Raw genomic sequence first — 24,931 nt, forward strand, 5'->3', positions numbered from 1 at the left:
TGGAGCAAATAATTGTACCCTTCTTACAGCGTTGTTGTGAGGATTCAGGAGTTCATGTAAGTGAAGTACTTAAAGTAGTGTTGCTCAGGAACCAGCAATCATGTAAGACTGCTATTACCAATATCTTTGACAAATCAGGATTTTATTCTTTTGATGCAACTCTGACTCTTTGAAGAGAAACCAGAGTTAAATCTATGTCAGAACAGGTGTCTCTCTCCTTGGGAGTAGATGTCTGCTAGGAAGTAAATAGCACCAGAGCTTCTTGAATATACATGAAACTTAGCTGCTCACTCATGTTTCCAGTTCACAGTGTCCTAACAGTCACCCTAATAAAGTTGATAGAAATCTGGGATGTTAAATGTGGAAACGGTATTAAAAGCATTTGGCCCAGTCATTTCTGACTGCCAGTGAACAAAAATGACTATTATGGAGATTCAAAACCAAATCACAGATTTGGGTTTTATAAGTGGTATTTTTGAATTCTATGTCTATTTTTCAGAAGTGGGGTTTTGAATTCTCTGTCTTTAAAACTTTGCAAATAATTCTGATGTATAATCCCAGTCATTGAAGGTCAAAGATGTTAAAACCCGATCAAATGTTAAAACCCTGATCAAGCTTCGGGCTGCTCTGAAACTCAAACTGCCTTCCCTGTGAAGTAAGACACCAACTTCTTCACTCGCATCTATTCCAGCAGAAAGGGAACTTGGACATGGGTTTAGATTTTGAAATTTTCATGAGTATGGTGGAATTGTTAAATAAAATGTAGCAGCCAGAGGATACCAGTCTTCACTCTCCTTAAGGACTTGCTTTGTGATATACCCTGCTGAGTCCTTTCCCTCAGATACCTTCTACACTCTTTGTACATGACACATTATTCCTTCTTTCTAACTTTTCAGATACTTATACTGATATCATTCAAATTACTGAATTTTTGAGGGTTTCCTATGATTCTAGGTTCCTGGTAATGTCAGTCTTAGAGCTGGAAGTGATCCTAGGAATTCATTTGCATGACATCCTCATTTTACAGGTAATGGACACTTCTCCAAGGCCACTGATCTGGCAAATCAGAGCCAGGTTCTGAACCTACTCTATTGATTACAATTTAATTCAGAATTAAAGGGAGTTTTCCACTAAAAAAAAAATACAAACAAGCCACATGTTTCCTGTTTCCCATTCCACTTAAGCCCCACTTTTTCTTGTTTTCCAGCATCTTTTATCTCTATATCATTGTGGCTAATTCTGGATTTTCTTTTTTTATTGTATGATCACTTCTCATACTTCTTATATTATCCTATGCATTTTCAGGAAATGCTTATGGTCTACTAAGGGTACCTCTTTCTTTCATCTACCCGATCAATAGCAAACTTTGCCCCATAGGTCAGTCAAATCCCCATGTTTTTTTTTTTTTTTTTCATATTTTTCAGATTAGTTTCTAAGGCTTTCTAAGGTTTGTGGGAACACTTTGATCACAAATAATTCTATTTCATGGTATGATCTACGGTCAAGCCTTACAAGATCTGGGAATATATTAAGAGGAACAGATCTGAGAAGGTGATCTTGTCATCTCTCTCTCCTGATCATGAAAGACACTGGGGCAAGACCACCACAATAGAGGCAAAGCCTTTGCCCACCCACTAGGGTAACCTTTCGAACCCCAGTGTTCACAGACAGTATCAAAGGCACCACAGCTGCCTGGGTGCCTGAGAGGCCGGCTCTCACCACAGGGCCACAAGCTTAGTTACGGCTGTGTCTCTGCTGAAATCATAATCTTTAAAGAGTGTCCTCAAAGAATCTGAAGAGGTTCGAAGCCTCACTGATACCAGTAACCGTGGCAGGCGGACTTGTACTCAATGGCGATCAGCATGAGGTGCATCTTTGTGAAGCAGAGCCTGGAGAGAAGACGAGGAAGGGAGAGGTGAGACAGCAGAGCAGAGCACCCGCTCACAGTGATGGGGGGCCGGGTGCTGTGCTGGGCTCTGCGCCTGGGGGACACCACCCCCTCGGCAGGGGGAGGGCCTCTCAGACAGGAAACATTCTCTGAACATTTGGACATTGGCGGAGAGTGAGTCCACCCTGCAGTAACTCACAGCCAGGGAGCCAAATGGGACAGCCATGAACCTGTCCCGTATGGACTGTAACCCCCAGCCCAGGCGGCAGATGCTCCAACTTACTCATCCTTAGGCCTTCGGGGCCTGCCACAAACCCTAGAGCGAGCCCTCCATGAGCTCTGGGGAAAGAGCGCGTGGCACGAAACCGAGGAGAGGTTTTCCCTTCACTTACTGGCAAGCATCAGGAAAGCTCATCCCAGCAAAGTCATTGGAGAGACGTTGCGTCAGGATTTTGTTCTTCAGGCCGTTGCAGAAAAGCTGCTGCCAGGGCTCGTGAGGACAGATCTGGAACACACAGCCAGGCCATGGGAGGCAGGGTGACGTGGAGTTCAGGGTCTACTAGTTCAAGCTGCGTGTTCTGCCCAGTACCAAACCAGTGCCCACTGGCATTCAGGTCCCCGGAAGGATATCTGTCAGGACTTCCCAGGTGGTCCAGGAGTTCAAACTTCTCCTTCCAAAGCAGGGGGTGCAGATTTGATCCCTGGTCAGGGAGCTAGGATCCCACATGACTTGTAGCCAAAAAAACCAACACATAAACAACAGAAGCAACAGTGTAACAAACTCAGTAAAGATTTTAAAGTAGTCCATATAAAACATTTTTTTTAATGAAAAGAAAGGAGCTTTGTCCTCATGATTAACTGGACAAATGTCAAAGGAAGAACTAAAACTCCATCGTACATCTCAATGATTCCCATAACGAAGAGGAAGCATCATGATTTACTTATGCTTCCTGCTAGAAATGAATTCTTCTTCCAGTTATTTCAGCAGGTAGACTCGTTTTTGAGTCAGGAACAACAAGATGGGAAGGGGAATGTGGAATCTAACTTATCTCCTCCTAGATATGGCTGTTTAAGATTATTAAAAAAAAAACATATTAGTTTCCTAGTCACTGACTAATCATATACCACAAGGATGAAAATATCAATGACTTCTGCTCAGGAACAGAACACTTCTTGGTTCAAATAAACTCAAAAAGCCGTCCCAATGCTTGGACATGACAATGTAAAATCAGGTTTCTAGACAAAGGGCAATGTGATGGAAGGATTTCTCTCTCAGAAAAAGCTAAATGCTGCTCTCTTCTGTGCAAGACCCCTGGGATTCTGTTTTTCTCTATTTGCATCATCCTCTTCTTCCTCCCCCTGCAGCCATGAGAATCACCATTACGCTGCTCTGAGCAGGACAGGCCCCTTAAAGCCCAGAATCTCCCATGAAGCCTGGAATTTCTAGGAACTGTGAAACACCTTGGCGCTGGAGAGTTAAGGCCAGCCCAGAAACATGCCTCAGATGGCCATCTTGTGGTTCAGGAAGAAAAAAACAAAAAGAAACAGATGAACAAAAAAATACTGCCCTGCTAAAAAGGGCCACTTCTTTCTAGCATACCTCATCCGAGTCCCAAGCTGCAGGCTCTCCTGCATTTTCCCATTTTCTTTTTTTAAAATTACTATTATGACTGGCTTCACTGGGTCTTCACTGCAGTGCCCGAGCTCTCTCTAGTGGGTGCATGAGGGTCTCTACTTTTAGTGCACAGGCACAGTGTGTGTGTGTGGGGTCTTAGTTCCCTGACCAGGGACTGAACCCGCATCCCCTGCATTGGAAGATGGATTCTTAACCACAGGACCACCAGGAAGTCCCCTCCCACTTTCTTAAAATCCTTAATTGAGGAAGGCTCACCTCCTTGGGCAGTTCAGGCTGTGATTTAAGTCTTCATTGACTACAGAACCTGGCTTAGTGCTGCCAACCCAAAGGTTCCAGCTTATGCAATAAAGTAAAACTCTGATGGCTTGGCAGGTACAGAATCTGCCTGCAGTGCAGGAGACATGAGATGCGGGTTTGATCCCTGGGTCAGGAATATCTCCTGGAGGAAGAAAGGGCAAACCCACTCCAGTATTCTTGCCTGGAAAATCCCATGGACAGAGGAGGCTGGTGGGCTACGGTCCATGGGGTCACAAAGAGTTGGACATAACTGAGCACATGGCCTCAAAAATAACCATAGACATGAAGATTTCTTGAGTCATTTTTTTTTTTTAATCAGAAAAAGAAACAGGAAGACAAGACAGATTTGGGATTTGGATAGTAGACTCAGGGAGTTCAAGTAAATCAGTTGGATTAAATCTAATCCAAGTTTAAGTTTAAGGCAATGCTCTGTGCTTAGAACCAACCAGAAATGCTACTCGGACTTTAATTTCTCACCATATATTCAATATAGATCAGTAGAGTCAGAATACGTGGCACTGACCCAAGGCTTTCTAATCTGACTGCTCAGAAGTTTTACAAATATTAACTCAATACCTGGGAAAAATCAGGTCACAAGTAGAATGTGTGCTAAGTTGCTTCAATCATGCTCAAGTCTTTGCAACCCCATGGACTGCAGCCCTCCAGGCTCTTCTGTCCATGGGATTCTCCAGGCAAAAACACTGGAGTGGGTTGCCATTCCCTTCTTGCCGTGATCTTCCCAACCCAGGGATTGAACCCACGTCTTTTGTGTCTCCTGCATTGCAGATGGATTCTTCACCACTAGCGCCACCTGGGAAGCCTACGAGTAGATTGAAGTGAAGTGAAGTCGCTCAGTCATGTCCGACTCTTTGCGACCCTGTGGACTGTAGCCCACCAGGCTCTTCCATCCCTGGGATTCTCCAGGCAAGAATACTGGAGTGGGTTGCCATTTCCTTCTCCAGGAGATCTTCTCAACCCAGGGATCGAACCCAGATCTCCCGCATTGCAGGCAGATGCTTTAACCTCTGAGCCACCAGGGATTAGCAAGTCTTATTTTACAGATGCAGAAACTGTCAGAGAAAGTTTAAATGCCTTATCCGAGCAAAGTAGGCCCTAAGACAGTGGCATCCTGACCATTAAATCTAAGTTAATAGGTTTAATTAATTTAAGTTAATAATTAATTGAATTAATTTTAGTTCGTTAAGTTAATTAATTACAGAATCTAAAGCACCAGAGCAGAGTACAACATGAGAAAATTTTGCCCTGACTCTGACCAGTTTAGAATTCCTGAAAGGGGGTTTCAGACTTCAACTCCCTGATCAACAGATGATCATGATCCCAAGTCTCTCTTAACTCCTAGCTTCCAGAAGCCACTGCATGAATACTGACAGGTGACCATCATCATTGAGGAGGTTCCAACTTAGACAAACAAACAGTAGGAAAAACCAACAGCAAACAAGGACAGAAAACAAAGCCACAACAGGGCAGGTTGTGCATCTGTACCATCTATATTTCCACGAAGGAGACAAAGTCTTCATGTCGAGTTCTCGCTCTCGTTTCTCCAGACACGGAGAGTAAAATCACAGTCAGCACAACGGATACTGAGTTAACTCTCGTTTTTCTGAGCTTATAACGCACAGGCAGAGACAATGTCCTCACCAGGCACTTTCTGGGTCACACACAGTGAGCACTAAGTGAAGGTTAAAGTTTGTTCGCTGTAGCATCACCAAGGCTCATTCTGACTGCCTGATGGCCGGTTCTACTTCTCTGTATATGCATGTGTTACATGTTAAGTCGCTTCAGTCATGTCGGACTCTTTGCGACCTTATGGACTGTAGCCCGCCAGGCTCCTCTGTCAATGGGATTCTCCAGGCAAGAACACTGGGATGGGTACCATGCCCTCCTCCAGGGGATCTTCCCATGCGAGGATCAAACCCACATCTCTTATGTCTCTTGCATTGGCAGGTGGGTTCTTTACCACTAGCGCCATCTGGGAAGCCTCATCTCCTTATATTCACAGAAGGAATTCTGTGGTTTCCAGTGAGCATTTTGCTGGCCAGAGTATCTTGTGAATCTTTCACTTCTTTTGCTTTTTCTTTACAGTACTGGAGAAGGGACCAGAAAAGGGATGCCAATTTTTTAAACATTTATTTGAAAAAAGGAAATAAAATGCAAAGAGAAGTCATAAAGAAAATTGAGCATAAGAAGAGTCAAATGTGGATACATAATTAGATGGAGAGAAAGGTCACTCTCTGGAGAAACTCTGAGTTTTCCAGACCCAGCTGAGCATTAAGAATATCTTTCCTGGAAGCGTTTTATGGGGATGGCATTTGGAAGGCCATGCTATGTGCTATCATATTTCATCCTGGTGGTCCATTGAGCCACTTAATTTGTCTCAAGCAAAGGTATCAAAAGACCTGATGTAGGAGACTGGGAGTAGATATCCAACAGCCAGAGGCACAGGGCACAGTAGTAAGACTGTAAGTCAGACAATTTTCTGTCTGTTACTCATTATACAGACAACTAGTTAGCTTCCACAACTGGGATACTCCCTTGAAATACTGAGAGAAACATCAGTTCAGTTCAGTTCAGTCACTTAGCCCTGTCCAACTCTTTGCGACCCTTTGGACTGCAGCACGCCAGGCCTCGCTGTCCATCACCAACTCCCAGAGCTCAAACTTATGTCCATTGAGTCGGTGATGCCATCCAACCATCTCATCCTTTGTCTTACCCGTCTCCTCCTGCCTTCAATCTTTCCCAGAATCATGTCTTTTCCAACGAGTCCGTTCTTTGCATCAGGTGGCCAAAGTATTGAGGCTCCAGCTTCATCATCAGTCCTTCCAATGAACATTCAGGATTGCTTTCCTTTAGGATTGATTGGTTGGATCTCCTTGCAGTTCAAGGGGCTCTCAAGAGTCTTCTCCAGCACCATAGCTCAAAAGCATCAATTATTTGGCACTCAGGTTTCTTTAGGCCCCAACTCTCACATCCATACATGACCACTGGAAAAACTATAACTTTGACTAGATGGACCTCTGATGGGCAAAGTAATGTCTCTGCCTTTTAATATGTTGTCTAGGTTGGTCATATCTTTCTTCCAAGGAGCAAGTGTCTTTTAATTTCATGGCTGCAGTCACCATCTGCATTCATTTTGGAGCCCAAGAAAAGAAAGTCTATCACCGTTTCCACTGTTTCCCCATGTATTGGCTATGAAGTGATGGGATCAGATACTATGATCTTCATTTTCCGAATGTAGAGTTTTAAGGAGGCTTTTTCAGTCTTCTCTTTCACCTCATCAAGAGGCTCTTTAGTTCCTCTTCACTTTCTGCCATAAGGGTGGTATCATCTGCATATCTGAGGTTATTGACATTTCTCCTGGCAATCTTGATTCCAGCTTGTGCTTCATCCAGGCTGGCATTTCCCATGGTGTACTCTGCATAGAAGTTAAATAAGCAGGGCGACAACATAGAGTCTTGACGTACTCCTTTCCCAATTTGAAACAAGTCTGTTGTTCCATGTCCAGTTCTAATTGTTGCTTCCTGACCTGCATACAGATTTCTCAAGAGGCAGGTCAGGTGGTCTGGTATTCCCATCTCTTTCAGAATTTTCCACAATTTCTTGTGATCCACACAGTCAAAGGCTTTGGTGTAGTCAATAAAACAAAAGTTGATCTTTTTCTGGAATTCTCTTGCTTTTTTGATGATCCAATGGACATTGGCAATTTGATCTCTGGTTCCTCTGCCTTTTCTAAATCCAGCTTGAACATCTGGAAGTTCTTGGTTCATGTACTATTGAAGCCTAGCTTGGAGAATTTTGAGCATTACTTTGCTAGCATGTGAGATGAGTGCAATTGTGCGGTAGTTTGAACATTCTTTGGCATTGCCTTTCTTTGGGATTGGAATGAAAACTGACATTTTCCAGTCCTGTGGCCATGGCTGAGTTTTCCAAATTTGCTGGTATATTGAGTGCAGCACTTTCACAACATTATCTTTTAGGATTTGAAATAGCTCAGCTGGAATTCCATCACCTTCACTAGCTTTGTTCATTGTGATGCTGCCTAAGGTTCACCTGACTTCACATTCTTGGATGTCTGGCTCTAGGTGAGTGATCACACCATGATGGTTATCTGGGTCATAAGGATCTTTTTTGTATAGTTCTCCATGTATTCTTGCTCCCTCTTCTTAATATCTTTTGCTTCTGTGAGGTCCATATTTTTTCTGTCCTTTATTGTGCCCATCTTTGCATAAAATATTCCCTTAGTATCTCTAATTTTTTTAAGAGATCTCTAGTCTTGTCCATTCTATTGTTTTCCTCTGTTTCTTTCCACTGATCACTGAGGAAGGCTTTCTTATCTCTCCTTGCTATTCTTTGGAACTCTGCATTCAGATGGGTTTATCTTTCCTTTTCTCCTTTGCCTTTCACTTCTCTTCTTTGCCCAGGTGTTTGTAAGGTCTCCTCAGACAAGCATTTTGCCTTTTTGCATTTGTTTTTAATGGGGGTGGTCTTGATCACTGCCTCCTGTACAGTGTCATGAACCTCTGTCCATAGTTCTTCAGGAACTCTATCAGATCTAATCCATTGAGTCTATTTGTCACTTCCATTGTATAATCATAAGGGATTTGATTTAGGTCATACCTAAATGGTCTAGTGGTTTTCCATAGTTTCTTCAATTTATGTCTGAATTTTGCAATAAGGAGTTCATGATCTGAGCCACAGTCAGCTCCTAATCTTGTTTTTGCTGACTGTATAGGGCTTCTCCATCTTTGGCTACAAAGAATATTATCAATCTGATTTCAGTATTGACCATCTGGAGATGTCCATGTGTAGAGTCTTCTCTTGTGTTGTTGGAAGAAGGTGTTTGCTATGACCAGTGCAATCTCTTGACAAAACTCTGTTAGCTTTTGCTTCATTTTGTACTCCAAGGCCAAACTTGCCTATTACTCCAGGTGTCTCTTGACTTCCTACTTTTGTATTCCAGTCCCCTATGATGAACAGGGCATCTTTTTTGGGTTTTAGTTCTAGAAGGTCTTGTAGGTCTTCATAGAACTGTTCAACTTCAGCTTCTTCAGCACTAGTGGTTGGGGCATAGAGTTGGATTACTGTGATACTGAATGGTTTGCTTTGGAAATGAACAGAGATAATTCTGTCATTTTTGAGATTGCACCTAAGTACTGCATTTTGGAGTCTTTTGTTGACTATGAGGTCTACTCTATTTCTTCTAAGGAATTCTTGCCCATGGTAGTACATGTTATGGTAATCTAAATTAAATTTGCCCATTCCAGTCCATTTTAGTTCACTGATTCCTAAAATGTTGATGTTCACACTTGCCATCTCCTGTTTGACCACCTCCAATTTATCTCAGGTTCCTATGCAATATTGTTCTTTACAGCATCGGACTTTACTTCCATCACCAGTCTCATCCACAACTAGGCATTGTTTTCACTTTGGCTCCATCTCTTCATTCTTTCTGGAGTTATTTCTCCACTCTCTTCCAGTAGCGTATTGGGCACCAATCTACCTGGAAAGTTTATCTTTCAGTGTCAGTCTTTTTGCCTTTTCATACTGTTCATGGGGTTCTCAAGGCAAGAATACTGAAGTGGTTTGCCATTCCCTTCTCCAGTGGACCATGTTTAGTCAGAACTCTCCACCATGACCTGTCCATCTTGGGTGGCCCTACATGGCATGGCTCATAGTTTCACTGAGTTAGACAAGGCTGTGGTCTGTGTGATCAGTTTGTTTAGTTTTCTGTGACTAAAACATCATGTATTTAAAATGTATGACATACAGTAGACATTCAACATGTGGCTACTCTTATTATTACTGCATAGAATGCCCCAAAGTAATCTGCAAAATTAAATTTTAATGATTATTTGTATAATTATTTCTCTGATGAAAACAATTATTTATTAGTGTCCATTGCTTTGTATTTAACTTATATGTTAATATATGAAATCTCCACTAATAAGTTTTATTTTATATTTCTACCTTCAGTAACTCAAAGTGCTTATACATTTATGAGTACATTTAGTTTCATAACATCATGGAGTGCAAGGAGGAAGCAGAGTTATGGTTTTTATTTCACAATAAATATTTTTAGGTGAGGGCTTCCCCAGTGGCTCAGCAGCAAAGAATCCATCTGTCGATGCAGGAGACGCAGGTTTGATACCTGGGTCAGGAAGATCCCCTGGGTAAGGAAATGGCAACCCACTCCAGGATTCTTGTCTGGAGAGTCCCATGGACAGAGGAGCCTGGTGGCTACAGTCCATGGGGTGGCAAAAAAAGAGTCAGACATGACATAGTGACTAAACAACAATAATAATTCTTGGGAAAGACTCAGGTAAACAACTTCTTTAAGGTCAGTGTGGTGCCTGGGACTTCAATCCACATCTCTCAATCCCTTCTCAGCTTAAGTAGAAGCCAAATCTCATTTCTCAGGGCCTCCTTGCTTTCCTCAATTTTTATTTTCTATATCTGATCTTACATTTAGGAGGACATGGGGACAGAGCCAAGATTCAACATCAGTTTACAAGGTTACCTTCTTGTTTTGCTCAACAAATAGAGACGTCAGGAAGGTACACAAGCCTGGCACCAAGCAGCCCTGGGCGATGAATCCAAGCTTTAGTTCAGCAAAGCAGATGATGTTGTCCCCAGCGTTCCAGTTCCAGCTGGGGATCTTTGGCAGAAAGGCCTGTTTCCGGGTAGAAAGTAAGAGAAACAGTCTCATGGACACAGAAAACAAGCCAGTAACAAGCTAGTGGCTATCAGTGGGTAAAGGGAGGGAATGACAAGACAGGGGCAGGGAATTCTCTTAACACCAACTGCTATGTATAAAGTAGATAAGCAAGGATATGCTGTATGGCAGAGTGAAATATAGCCATTATTCTGAAATAACTTTAAATAGAGTATAATCTATAAAAATATTGACTTACTACATCATTTCACAACATATACAAATATTGAATACTGTACACCAGAAACCAAAATGACATTTTACATCAACTGTTCTTCAACAAAACAAAGTATTGCTGTCTATTTCTCCCTTTAGATTTCTTCACTTTTGCTTTATAAATTTAGGTCCTCCTATGTTGGTGTCATAAATAATTACAAAAGTTATATCTTCTTGCTGGATTGACTCCTTTATCATATGTAATGCTCTTCTTTTAATCTGATTAAAGTCTTTGTTTTAAAGTCTATCTTGTCTGATACAGGTACAGCTTCTTCAGATTTATTTTGTTCTCCATCAGCATGTAATGTATTTTTCCATCCCCTCATTTTCAGTCTTGTGTGTGTCCTTATTTCTCCTTTTCATTAGTTTTTTTTTTTTTTTCTGAGGTTTAATCTTATTCTTTTCTTTGAAACATAGTCCTCTGTTTCTTCCTTTTATTTGACTCTTTGTGTCGGTTTCTATGCATCAGATAAAATAGCCATCTCTCCTAGTCCTGAATGAGTGGACTTGTGCAGTAGATGAATCTCATTGTTCAACCCTGCCCTAGCCCTTGGCTGTCTCTTAAACCTTTGTCACTGTCCAACCTGACTACTTATTTTAGTGGCTCTCAATATGTAAGACTGTGTCAAGACCTGTTGGTGACCCGAACGGAAGGATCTGAGTCAGCATATAAATTCACGATGACCGGATTCCAGACCATCAGGCAGCTTTTAAAGTATATAAACATAACTCTTGCCAAATTGACATTTTTATGTGATTAATAATCTTAATAAGATTCCCAATTTCATCTACAACTGGCAAAAACCTTTTGTGTGTAGACTCACTAGAAAATAGTAAGTTCATATATTACTTGGAGGAACTAAGGTTCATCCAGGTCTGTAGACCAAAATAGGAGGAGACTGAACAGGCTATAATGTTGCAATACCTTGTTATGGGACTGAAGTATCTGTATGATGACCCTGGTGTTAGGGTAATAGTTCTTGATAGAGAGCACCCTACATAAACAACAAATATTCTCATTAGTGATGTGCCATGTATAAGTACAGGAAAAGCACATATTACAAAGTTCTTTGTTATGATCTTTAATTGCATACATGTGGAAGAATACTATGATTTTAGTGACTTAGCAAATTATATCTATGATAAGGCCAGCTCTTGGTATTAATAGCTGTGGTCATCTGGGACCAATTCTTAAGGAGGAGTAGCTTTCAAACTCAAACACATTAATTAAAAAAAAAAAAAGGGACCAAATTGCTATCATTGAAGTAGCTCATAGACTGTCTAACACAATTTTCTCAAAATAACTTTTACAAAATAAGAAACTAAGATCCTTCTCATATTTACTGCATAGCTGTTCCTTGCTTTTTGTAGAGTCACCTTCAGCTATATACATTTATTTTGCTCTGAGCGCCAACAGGTTGTCTGGATTAGGTTCAATGGCATTGCATTTAAATCTGTTACCACAAATTAAGCTCCTGCTCATGGATAGTTCAGTTCAGGATGGTAACACTATCCATAGCCATCTTGAAAATACGGCCAAAAGTCAAAAGTGCACCATATTGAACCACACAGAACCTTTCACTAAGACTCCTAGAAAAAAACCCCAGTAAATAAAGTCTCTGAATAAGGTTCACAAATCACACATGCTATCTTTATTTTTGAGATGACGTTAGTGAGAAAGGCGCTATCTGAACAGTTTATCAGTTATCTGTATGTTTGCTTTTTAAATTTACATAGCTGTTATTCATATAAAACTACAGGAAAGTAAGTGGAAAAGCACATCAACATACAGGAAACTCTATTTTGACTTCCTTTTTCATACATCTGCTGTCTCTGGGGGCACAAAATAAGGCAGAAACCTGGAATATGATGAATCCTCTGTGCTATGATAGATGACACCTGTTTAGTCCTATGTACTGGGCTTTATTTTAAAGGAGAGAAAATGAAGGCCAGAATCTGAGCATATAAGACACAGCACCGGCTTCTTACCTCATAATGTTTGAAGAGTCTTCAGCATGTGAATCACTGCATAGGGGGTTGGCTATGATCAGGCACGCTTCTGCAGAGTCCACCTATTCTTCAAGATGAAACGGCAGTCACCTTGTTAATTGCACGGGCCATGCTTGCCTGTTCCCATTTGGGCTTTTCTTAGGGTTCTGTTACCTGGTGCATGCTCAGTCACCCAGTCGTGTCTTGACTCTTTGCAACCCCGTGGATGGTAGCCCTCAAGGCTCCTCTGTCCATGGAACTTCCCAGGCCAGAATAGTGGAGTAGGTGGCCCTGGAGTAGAAGATCCCTACTCCAGGGATCTTCCTGAACCCGGAACTGAACCTGGGTATTGCACATCTCCTGCATAGCAGGTAGATTCTTTATCACTGAGCCACCTTGACAGCCCATGGTTTTGTCATAGAATTCCAATGAGAGAGAGAGCTCACTTGAGAAGGACTGGTGATAAGGATACCTGAGAGAGGCACCTTAGATGGATCAGGGTCCCTGACACAGATGCAGATTGCTTTAAAATGGGAATAGTGCATAGTGATATTTTTCCTATCATCCAAAAACATCAATTTATGAGCAGTGATGAGCAATAAGACCTTTTAAGCAATTGCATGAGCAATACGGCCTTTTAAGCAATTGCCTTTCAGTTTAGCAAAAAAATAAATAAATAAATACTGAAGAGGTTCTTATCCCAAGTTGCAGGAAGGAGAAAGATTATTTCGCCTGTGTCAGTTTTTGCTTCACTTCTTTGTGTTGACTCTGTAAATCTCTGCTTTAAAAACTCAAGCTTTTGGTATATATGATTCTGTGAAACCTAAAACATGAAAGGATGCTGGCCTTGGCCTTAAATGAAAGATATCTGGAGGGTTTGTATCTGTCTTAATCTCAGCCTAAATGGGATCTCTGCTATCTTCATTCATGCCCTTTCTATGAGAGGACATATCAGTGTGTTTAAGAGAAGTTGGTGAAAGCTGACAGACTCCTAGAAATGTGTCATCTGGTAAGAATCCTACTTGGATAGAAAGATCTAACATACTTCTGCTATCCACAACTTTTCCAGATCTATTAGAACAATAAAATAAGACTGTTGTAGACAGAGATTTCAGTGAAATAAAAATTTAAAATGTAAGTGTATGTAAACAGTGAGGTCAACTTGGTATTTGTCAAGAAGGAGTTGAAGGCCAATTGCTAACATTTCCTCTACGATCAGTTTCTTAAGTTGAAGAAGTTGTATTTACTCCAGTTAAGAGTCTGGAGTAATACCTTTGGGAAGACCAACACACTATCATCTTAATTGTTGTAGCTTAGGCACCCCACTCCAGTACTCTTGCCTGGAAAATCCCATGGACAGAGGAGCCTGGTGGGCTGCAGTCCATGGGGTCGCTAGAGTCGGACACGACTGAGCGACTTCCCTTTCACTTTTCACTTTCATGCATTGGAGAAGGAAATGGCAACCCACTCCAGTGTTCTTGCCTGGAGAACCCCAGGGACGGGGGAGCCTGGTGGGCTGCCGTCTATGGGGTTGCACAGAGTTGGACACGACTGAAGCGACTTAGCAGCAGCAGCAGCAGCAGCAGCGGGAAAATGACAAGGAGGAAAAGAACTAGATCTTACCGCAACTCGCCTCAGATCCTCCCACTTGAGTGCAGACCCAGAAATGAAGGTTGTATAGGCCATGTGGCGCTTAAATATGGTTTCCAATTCCAACGAAGGAGGGACCCTGGACAGAGGATGCCGTGCCAAAGACGGAAAAAGAAGAGTGGCTTCGGTTTAGAGACCATTGTATTATTTAGTGCATTTAATAAAAACCCTAATACTCTTGGAAAATATACTTCTTCCATTACTAATCCCCATGCTCAGGTGATGTTGATACCATTAGCCTAATTCTAGGAATGGGTCTTGAGCTCAGGTACATCAATCATAGTGATGTGAAAAGATACAAATTGGATTAATACAAAAAAAAAAAAAAGAATTACTAAGAACAAGGAAGTTCAGGATTAAATGAGAATATTTCAATTATTCAAAAAGACACAGCATTTTAAAACAACTAAATAAAATAGTTTCTAAATATGTAAATATTTTAACAAAATTGGAGACACAAATAGATGAATCTGCCACTGTAATAAAATATCTCAATGCATCTTCTCAATTATTGATGGATCAAAGGGGAAAATGATAATCGTTTGATATTTATAAATTCTGCAAACAACTTTAGAATATTTTTCATTTTTGTTGAGGCAAAATTGACAATTAAAATTGTAAAATATTTAGTGAATCTGCCTGCAGTGTGGGAGACCTGAGTTTGATCCCTGGGTTGGGAAGATCCCCTGAAGACGGGAAAGGGTACCCACTCCAGTACTCTGGCCTGGAGAATTCCATGGACTGTACAGTCTGTGGGGTCGCAAAGAGTCAGATACAACTGAGCAACTTTCACTTTTTCACTTTAGTGTATGACATGATTTGATAGATGTATATACTGTGAAAGACTCCTCCCACTGAGTTAATTAACACATTCATCACACCTCACGCATTCACCTTTTGTGGGGGTGATGACATTTAAATTCTACTGTCTTAGCAAATTTCAATTATACAATAGTGTTATCAACTATGAGCACCATGTTTTATGTTAGATCCTCAGACTTTATTCATCTGTACCCTTTTACCAAATCTCTCCCTATTTCTCCCAATTCCCAACCCTTGGCAAACCATCTCTCCACTTTGTTTATGTAAGGGTGACTTTTTTTTAGATTTCAGATATAAGTGATAACATGTTCTAATTTAACAATATGGATGAAAGGAAGATTAATATACAAAAGTCAATTTGCTTTTTTATACCAAAAGCAAAAACTAGAAAATACAGTTAATAAGACACTGTTTCCAATAGTATCAGAAAATATTAATTACCTATAAAATATGTCATATGCATTGATTACAATATAAATATATAAATTATATAATATATAATAAACATCAGCAAGCTAGGAAATTTTGCAATATTATTAAGAAACACGAATTGAGAACTACATAAATAGATAACCGTAAGTTATCTTAGAGTTAGAAATAGAAGTCAGAGTTAGAAATTGAAACACAAAGAAGTAAATTTTGAGTTAAAAATTCAATGAGATTCTCATCAATTTCTGCAGTTTTTCATAGTTCATGATAAAATGATTATAAAAATTATATGGAAGATAAAGGGCCAAGAAGAGCTTGTCAATTATTGAATAAAGATAAGCAAGGAGGAAAAACTTGCCCTAGGATATATAAGGATTAATTATGAACCTTAGTAATTAAAAAAGTATAGTATTAATGCAGTGACAGATAAACTGATAAAAAAAAAACAAAAACAGAAGAGATCTATTCATACTGGCAGCATGTCAGATCAGTGAGGGGAAAAGGATCCATTCAAAAACTAGCATTGATAAAATCAGTGTCTATGAAAAAAGATGAAATTTTATTCATGTGTCATGTCACACAAAAACCAAATTCCAGTAGAATTAGGAATTTAAAACAAAAAAATAAAAATAAAAATTCTTTATAGGAAATGCAGTTAATTATCTTATTTAAAGGGACTTCCCTGGTGGTCCAATGGCTAAAACTCTGAGCTCCTGACACAGGAGGCCTGGGTTTGATCCCTGGTCAGGGAACTAGATGCTACATGCGGCAACTAAGAGCTCACACGCTGCAACTAAAAAGACCCCCAATGCTGCGACTAAGATCTGGTACAGCCAAATAAATAAATAAAAATAAATACTTTAAAAATCTTTTAAATACTGGGATAGGGAAAAATTCTAAGCAAAAACTAAAAAGTTTTTAAATATAGTTGAAAATATTGAAAATATGAACTATAATATTAAAACCTTTTGAATATCAAAATACATCTAATACTCTGAGAAAAGACAAGTTACAAACTGGAAGAATATGGCTACAGTTCACATCATTGATGAAGAATTAGTGTCAGAATATTTTAAGCTCTCCTAGAAATTATGTGGAGAAGGCAATGGCACCCCACTCCAGTACTCTTGCCTGGAGGATCCCATGGACGCAGGAGCCTGGTAGGCTGCAGTCCATGGAGTTGCGAGGAGTCGGACACGACTGAGCGACTTCCCTTTCATTTTTCACTTTCATGCATTGGAGAAGGAAATGGCAACCCACTCCAGTGTTCTTTCCTGGAGAATCCCAGGGATAGAGGAGCCTGATGGGTTGCTCTCTATGGGGTCGCACAGAGTTGGACACGACTGAAGCGACTTAGCAGCAGTAGCAGAAATTAAGTAAGAAAAACCCCCACCAACAATCCAGTAAGAAAATGGGCAAAATGCATGGATAGGCATTTTACAGAAAGATGAAACACGTGTGGGTAATGAACATGAAGAGAAACTGCACTCTTCATGATAAGGGGCATGTAAATCAAAACCACAATGATATTCCACTTTACATTGATTGCATTGCAAAGATGAAAAAGTATGACCATGTCAACTGTTAGAAAAGAGCACACATGTTTAGATACACAAAGTCCCTTACACATTGCCAATAAGCTTCAAACATGGTGTAAACACTTGGCAAAACACGCTGTTATCTCCTAAAATGAACATTCACGTTTTTTTATACCATTAAACCTCCACCGCTCCTCCCCCCACACACTTAGACACTCTTGCACAGGTCCACCAAGAGCCATACACAGGCCATGTTAATAACAAAACTACTTCCACCAGAAAAATCTAGAAACAACTCAAATCACACCAAGAGTGGATAAATCAAGTTTACTCTGTCAATGAAATCATATAACAAAGAAAAAAAAAGTAAAAGTGTTAGCTGCTCAGTCGTGTTCGACATTTTGCAACCCTATGGACTATAGCCCTCCAGGCTCCTCTGTCCATGGAATTCTCCAGGCAAGAATACTGGAGTGGGTAGCCATTCCCTTCTCCAAACACCAGTTAACTATAGCAACACTCAGAAATATGGTTGTATCTTAGAAATATAAAATAAGGAGAGTCTGCTGCTGCTGCTGCTGCTGCTAAGTCACTTCAGTCATGTCTGACTCTGTGCGACCTCATAGACGGCAGCCCACCAGGCCCCGCTCTCCCTGGGATTCTCCAGGCAAGAACACTGGAGTGGGTTGCCATTTCCTTCTCCAATGCATGAAAGTGAAAAGTGAAAGGGAAGTCGCTCAGTCGTGTCCGACTATAGCGACCCCATGGACTGCAGCCCACCAGGCTCCTCCGTCCATGGATTTTCCAGGCAAGAGTACTGGGGTGGGGTGCCATTGCTTTCTCCAAAGGAGAGTCGAAGTACTACAATATTCCATTGGTGAGATCCTCCTTCTGCAAAGGTAAATATATTTAAACATTTTAAAGAGTATGCTGCTGCTGCTGCGTCGCTTCAGTCGTGTCCGACTCTGTGCGACCCCATAGACGGCAGCCAACCAGGCTTCCTCTCCCTGGGATTTTCCAGGCAAAAACACTGGAATGGGTTGCCATTTCCTTCTCCAATGCATGAAAGTGAAAAGTGAAAGTGAAGTCGCTCAGTCATGTCCGACTCTAGCGACCCCATGAACTGCAGCCTACCAGGCTCCTCTGTCCATGGGATTTTCTAGGCAAAAGTACTGGAGTGGGGTGCCATTGATGTAATAAAACTACAGGAGAGATAAAGAATGATAATAATGATGGACAAAAAACTGAGAGCAGGATGAAATGTGGGAAAGACCATATAGTTAGATATAGATTGTGTCCTAAATTTTGTCTTGATGGTGACTTCATACATGCTGTGTTGGGCTAAGTCGTTTCAGTTGTGGCAACTCTTTGCAACCCTATGGACTGCAGCCTGCCAGGCTCCTCTATTCATGGGGATTCTCCAGGCAAGAATACTGGAGTGGGTTGCATGCCCTCCTCCATGGGATCTTCCTGACCCAGGACTGAACCCACATCTCTTATGTCTCCTGCATTGGTAGGGGGTTCTTTACCACTAGCAGCACCTAGGAAGCCTGGTGAGTTCATGTACTGGGGCTTAGAACATTATTAAAACCAACTAATCAGAAAAATAAATAACCAAAATGTGCTTATGTATAAGTCAGTTACTAAGGTTGTTGTAAGAATTATGATAAATCCAATTCCAATTTCTCGACACTGAGATAGAAAACTAAATCTGATCATGTCATCCCTCTGCTCAAAATCACCAAGAATTCAGAACTGACTTGGAGAAAAGACAACTTCCTTAAAGCCAAATCCTTACGATAGACTATATAACACTTTTATCATCTGGCCCACTACCAACTGCAGTATTTTGAAATTCTCTGAGTAAAAGAGAATTATCAATCCTCTTGACTAAAACTTCCTTTGTTCCCTTAAAACATATGTGGACAAGTGAGAGCTTTGCATATTCCCATATATTAAATATCACTAGAGCTGGAACTTCTGTTTCCAGGAACAGTAAATTAGGTAACTTCAGCCAGTCTTCTACTAAGGATATATAAAAATACTAAATGAAATATGAAAACATCTCCTAATAAATCATAAGAGATAAAACCAGACCATGAATAATTACCAGGCCAAAATTGAGAACAAATCAAGGTCTTAGAGGTTAAGTCTGGTTTTGTTTTTCTTCCCCCCCACCACCGAAAGCACTGAGTAATTCAGAAGAAGCACCAACCAAAATGAGCTAACATATAGCTGATTCATTTTGCTGTAAAGTAGAAACTAACACAACATTGTAAAGCAACTATATGCCAATAAAATTAATTTTAAAAATTCCTATAAGGTTGAAAAAGAATAAATAAGTAAAATAAACATGGGAACCATGCTATTACCATGCTAAAGGTCAGCTGGTGATATCACAGGGCAAAGTGTCCAAAAAATCCCAGCTCTGCTGATGCACAAAATGAAGCCTTTGGTAACGCCTCCAAATTTTAACCTGGCATAACTGAAGTATGGACACATAGAAGTGTAAAACTGAATGAGCAGTTTTCAGATGGACTTCCATTCTTAGTTTGTCGCCTGCACGTACAGAGAGCCTCAAGCCTTGAATTTGGATTTATGTGGTCTGGAGGCAGACGTGCCCCATTGTACTTGGAAGAAGTAAAGAAATATCCTTTCTGTAAGAATGTAATATTTTTCTAGGCCACAAGGTATCTACATATATTTTTTAACATAAGAGTCAGCACATAGTCTATGATAAGAAAGCACGTAAAGAAAACAAGATACTATGTGTAACATCCAGTACAAATAACTGACAATAAAAACCAAAGACTTACTGACAAATACACACTGTTGATACTATGTATAAAATAGGTAACGAATAAGAACATACTCTAGAGCACAGGGAACACTACACTGTGGTGATCTGAACTGGAAGGAAGTCCAAAGGGAAGTGGATACATGTACATATATAGCTGCTTCATTTTGCTGTAAAATAGAAACTAACGCAGCATTGGAAAGTAACTATATGCCAATAAAATTAATTTTAAAAATTCCTATAAGATTGAAAAATAATAAATAAAATAAACGTGTGAAACATGCTATCACCGTGCTAAAGGTCAGCTGGAAAAAAAAATAAAAACTCTAGGCATCAAATTACTAGTCACAAATTACAACATAATTATATTTATTTTATTGAAATAAATGATAATCCTGGAACACAAGAATCTAAAAACAGAATATCTGAAACAGAACCAGATAGAAACTCTAGAAAACTAAAAAATACAATAACTGAAATGAAAAACTCAATGAGTGGGTTTGTAAACAGATTAAACACAAAGAGAGAAGTAGTAAACTGGAAGGTAGGTCAGAATAAATTATCCAGAATGTAATACCGAGATGCAAAAAAGAAGGGAAATATAAAAAAGAAGATAAGAAATATATTTGGTACAGTGAAGAAAAAGAACTAATACACTTATAATTGAATCCCCAGGAAAGGAGGATGAAGAACATAGTGACAAGGGCAATATTTGAAGAAATAATTGAGAATCTGCCAAAAATGGTGCAAAACACTGATCCGGAGACTCAGAAAGATTCACGAATACCAAGCACAATCAGTTCAGTTCAGTCACTCAGTCGTGTCTGACTCTTTGCAACCCCATGGACTGCAGCACGCCAGGCCTCCCTGTCCATCACCAACTCCCAGAGTTTACTCAAACTCATGTCCAAGCACAATAAATTATCAGAAATTCAAATCTACATACATCATAGTCAAAATATAACATACTTTCATATTAAGTACTACATATAATCTTTTATGAATCTACCTGCAATGCTGGAGACCCTGGTTTGATCCCTGGGTCAGGAAGACCCTCTGGAGAAGGAATAGGCTACCCACTCCAATATTCTTGGGCTTCCCTGGTAGCTCAGATCATAAAGAATGCGCCTGTGATGTGCAAGACCTGGGTTTGATCCCTGGGTCGGGAAGATCCCCTGGAGAAGGAAAGGCTGCCCACTCCAGTATTCTCGCCTGGAGAATTCCACAGACAGAGGAGCCTGACAGGCTACAGTCCATGGAGTTGCAAAGAGTTGGTCACAACTGAGCGACTTTCACTTTCACTATGATCTTTTAAGAAGATAATTCATTAAAGATCATTGAACAGACTTCTTAATAGCAATAACAAAACCAGGAAATCAACAGAATGATACTTCATGGTTCTCCAGGATGAAAGGTAGAGGCTTAAAGCCCTATATTCATAAAATCATCTTTCAAGAATGAGAACAAAATCAAGATGTCTTTACATTTAAATAAAAGAATTTGTTACTGGCAGATCTATATTTAATTCAGGATAAAAATGGGGGGGGGTGGAGCATAATGGAAACCAATATGAAGAAGAATATGTATATATATATGTATAACTTAATCACCTTGCTGTACACCAGAAACTAATACAATGCTATCAATCAACTACACTCCAATTTTTTTAAAAAGGGGCAGGATAACAGTAATTTCATAAGAAGGAATCCAAATGGCTTATACATTTGAATATATTCTTGACCTCATTACCAACCAGAAAAACGAGATGAAAAACCACAATATGAGACAATGTCTTACAAATGCTATTCTGAAGAATGAATGGCTCAAATGAAGAAGACTGATGTATCCAAGCATCAGGTAGGGTGGGAAGTTACATTTTAACTGGTAGTAAGGCTACAGGGCAGCAGGCACTCTCAGGGCTGCTGGGGAAGTGCAGACAAGACAGAAAAAGCATTCTGGACGACTGACAGTTCTATTACAGGAAGATTTAGTACCCTGCAGCTTTACTCCTGGGGACCAGGGCACATATACAAGAACTTTCAAAGCAACATTCTTCATAATAGCCGAAATTGAGGAGAAATGTCAACCAACAGTAGAACGGATTAAGAAAAATTGTGGTGTATTCACATAATGGAATGCTTTACCACACAGCAATGAAAATGAATAGGTACCGCTATACCCAGCTGCAACAAGGATGGATCTCACAACCGCAATATTGAGGTAAATCAATCTGTATCCCATTTTTGTGAGTTTAAAAACAGGAAAAATGTCAGGAGATATGAATTAATAAATGTAAGGTATCAAGTCAAAATCATAATTACCTCTAGGAGCTAAAGATGGGGCAAGAGTTGGGGAGGGTTTTGCTGCAAAGCTGGCAATAGAATATATCTTGATTTTGGTGATGGTTACATGGATGTTTGCATCACAATAATTCATTTTAATGTACACTGTAATTCTGTGTAATTTTCTGAGTTATAATTTAGGATAAAGAGTTTTAAACATGGTACTTAATTATTATCTATGCTCCAATGACCCATGCACAACTCTTGGGAATTTTTCACTTAACTTTTACTCTTATGAAATTATTTAATGTTGAAGAAATTAGAAAATATTTATTGCTACGCATGTGATGTGGATATTGGAAAATATTTAATGATACACATATGAAAACAAGGTGACCACTACATACTAAAAAAAACAAAAAACAAATTTGAGGAAATGTACTATTATCATAAAACCAACATTTATTAGCCATAATGATATAAAGACTCATTGCTGCTGTAATTACAAATTAGAAGATAACTCTGTTGGAACAAGTGAAGGAGACAAAGTGGTGCAGAAGGCTGAATAATATTCATCTGAAAAATATCAGGTGATGAGTAAATAATGTGTACAACTGAGGAGTCCAAAGAGTGATAAAACATAAATTTAAACTTAAAAGAAATATTAAATCTGAAAGAGGTTAATTATCTCTGAGTAGTAAGGCTGGAAAAAATTGTAAGGGGTTAAATATTTGGTAGTAAGCATTGAAGTTTCAGTATAATGGTCAGCTGGTGCGAAGAGCTGACTCGTTGGAAAAGGCTTTGATGCTGGGGAAGACTGAAGGCGAAAGGAAACGGGGGCAGCAGAGGATGAGATGGTTAGACAGCATCACCAGCGCAATGGACATGGGTTTGAGCAAACTCAGGGAGATAGTGAAGGACAGGAAGCCTGGTGTGCTGCAGTTTGTGGGGATGCAGAGTGGAACACGACTTAACAACTGAACAACAACATTTTGCTATTGATGTGCATGTTCATATGTTGCCTTCTGGAGCAGTACTATCTTCTGGATTCCCACATGAATCTGCTCCACACCCCAACGATTGTTGAATTAGGTGTCTCTTACATGTAATGACAATGTGCCTGTGTGTACATGGTTTTCCTTTATCCAGATCAGCATTACGGTACCTTTCCAATCTGACAACTGATATAATTTTTTGGTTCTAGGAAGTTTTTACTTTTTCATTTAATTGTGAAAAATTGCACGTATACAAAGTACATAGGATGTATACATTCAATACAAAGAATAACAAATCAATATTTATGTTTGACTGAGCTCAGCTGGGTAAGTCTTCTGCTCCATGTGGTTTCATTGGAGTCAAGTACATGACTGTGTTTAGCTGAGAACCCTAGTGGGAAGAATTTCTGAAAAAGTATCACTTACATGTCCATTAGAGCTGAAATTTGTGGCTCAGATGATAGAGAATCTGCCTGTAATACAGAAGACCTGGGTTTGATCCTTGGGTCAGGAAGATCCTCTGGAGAAGGGAATGGCAACCCACTCCAGGATTCTTGCCCAGAGAATTCCCATGGGGTCACAAAGAATTGGACACAACTGAGCAACTAATAAACATACATACACACACAGACACACAACACACACACACGTCCATTCCCTCAGCTGGACTTCTGGAGGAGCTGGCAGCTGGATGGCCCTCATTCCCTTCAGAGCAGCTGAACTTCTTGCATAGTGTTCCATGGCGTCAAAATACCGAGTGCAGAAGCTCCCAGGCTTCTTATGGCTTGGTTCTTTAACTGGCTTGGTCATTTACATATATTTCACAGGTTAAAATGAGTCAAAAGGCCAGCTCAGATCAAAGAAAGAAGAAAAGAAGACTCCATTCTTGATGGGAGGAAGAGAATGTGTGTAAACAGCTGGGAGGTATTTCTGGTAGTTATTAAAAAAAAAGAAAAAAAAAAACTACCACTGTTTTCCCTCTGCTACATTCTCTTTATCAAGTTAAGTCAAGGGCCAGCCCTGACTCACTGAGAGAAACAGTATGAATGTACAGTGAGGAAAGGCAACGTGAACTTTGGCATCAAAGGAAAGTCCACCAGAATCACAGACTGTGATAATCACTTTAAAGTCAACAAATGGAGTGATGAGATAGGAGGATTCCAACAGGCTAACTTAGACAGTTTGGCCAGAGAAGGACTCTGAGTGCTGGGGGATGAAAATAAATCATTCACATCCAGTAGGAGAGCTTCTGAGCAAAAAGAACAGATCAATAAAGTAGCCTTTATAGAAGTTCAAGAGAGACAAGATAGGAACTTTGAATAGGGTTGTAATAGCGGAGCCTGGAGAGCTATATATAGTCCATGGGGTCGAAGAGTCGGACATGACTGAGTAGCTACCACTTTCACCTTCAGGGCAGACGAAATGATAGCAACAGAATTAGGACATGTGCACGGGGTCTGAGGGAAGAAAAGAACGTCCAAGACTACGCTTAGTTTTCTGTTTTAAGGACTGGCATTGATGAGATGCCACTTGCTGAGATAAGTAATGCTATTTGCTTTCTTTCTTGTTTTATTTTTAATTTGCCTTGTGAGATGGAAAAGCTGGACTTGAGATCATGAATTTACTTTTGAAAATGCTGAGTCTGAGGGGTCTTTGAAACACTGG

General features: G+C 40.1%; 1 protein-coding gene across 1 annotated transcript in view; it reads right to left on the reverse strand.

Moving 5' to 3' along the window:
- KCNU1 (potassium calcium-activated channel subfamily U member 1) overlaps positions 1 to 24,931 on the reverse strand; it is a 152,901-nt gene that overhangs the window by 86,368 nt on the left and 41,602 nt on the right. The window contains exons 11-16 of the mRNA XM_044933170.2: positions 14,380 to 14,485; positions 12,757 to 12,839; positions 11,693 to 11,762; positions 10,357 to 10,509; positions 2,281 to 2,393; positions 1,821 to 1,889 (exon numbers count right to left, since the gene is read on the reverse strand). Of these exons, the coding sequence (XP_044789105.2) occupies positions 1,821 to 1,889; positions 2,281 to 2,393; positions 10,357 to 10,509; positions 11,693 to 11,762; positions 12,757 to 12,839; positions 14,380 to 14,485 (594 nt within the window). The remainder of the gene's footprint in view (positions 1 to 1,820; positions 1,890 to 2,280; positions 2,394 to 10,356; positions 10,510 to 11,692; positions 11,763 to 12,756; positions 12,840 to 14,379; positions 14,486 to 24,931) is intronic.

The sequence above is a fragment of the Bubalus bubalis genome, chromosome 1, assembly GCF_019923935.1.
Source record: "Bubalus bubalis isolate 160015118507 breed Murrah chromosome 1, NDDB_SH_1, whole genome shotgun sequence".
NCBI classification, from domain to species: domain Eukaryota; kingdom Metazoa; phylum Chordata; class Mammalia; order Artiodactyla; family Bovidae; genus Bubalus; species Bubalus bubalis.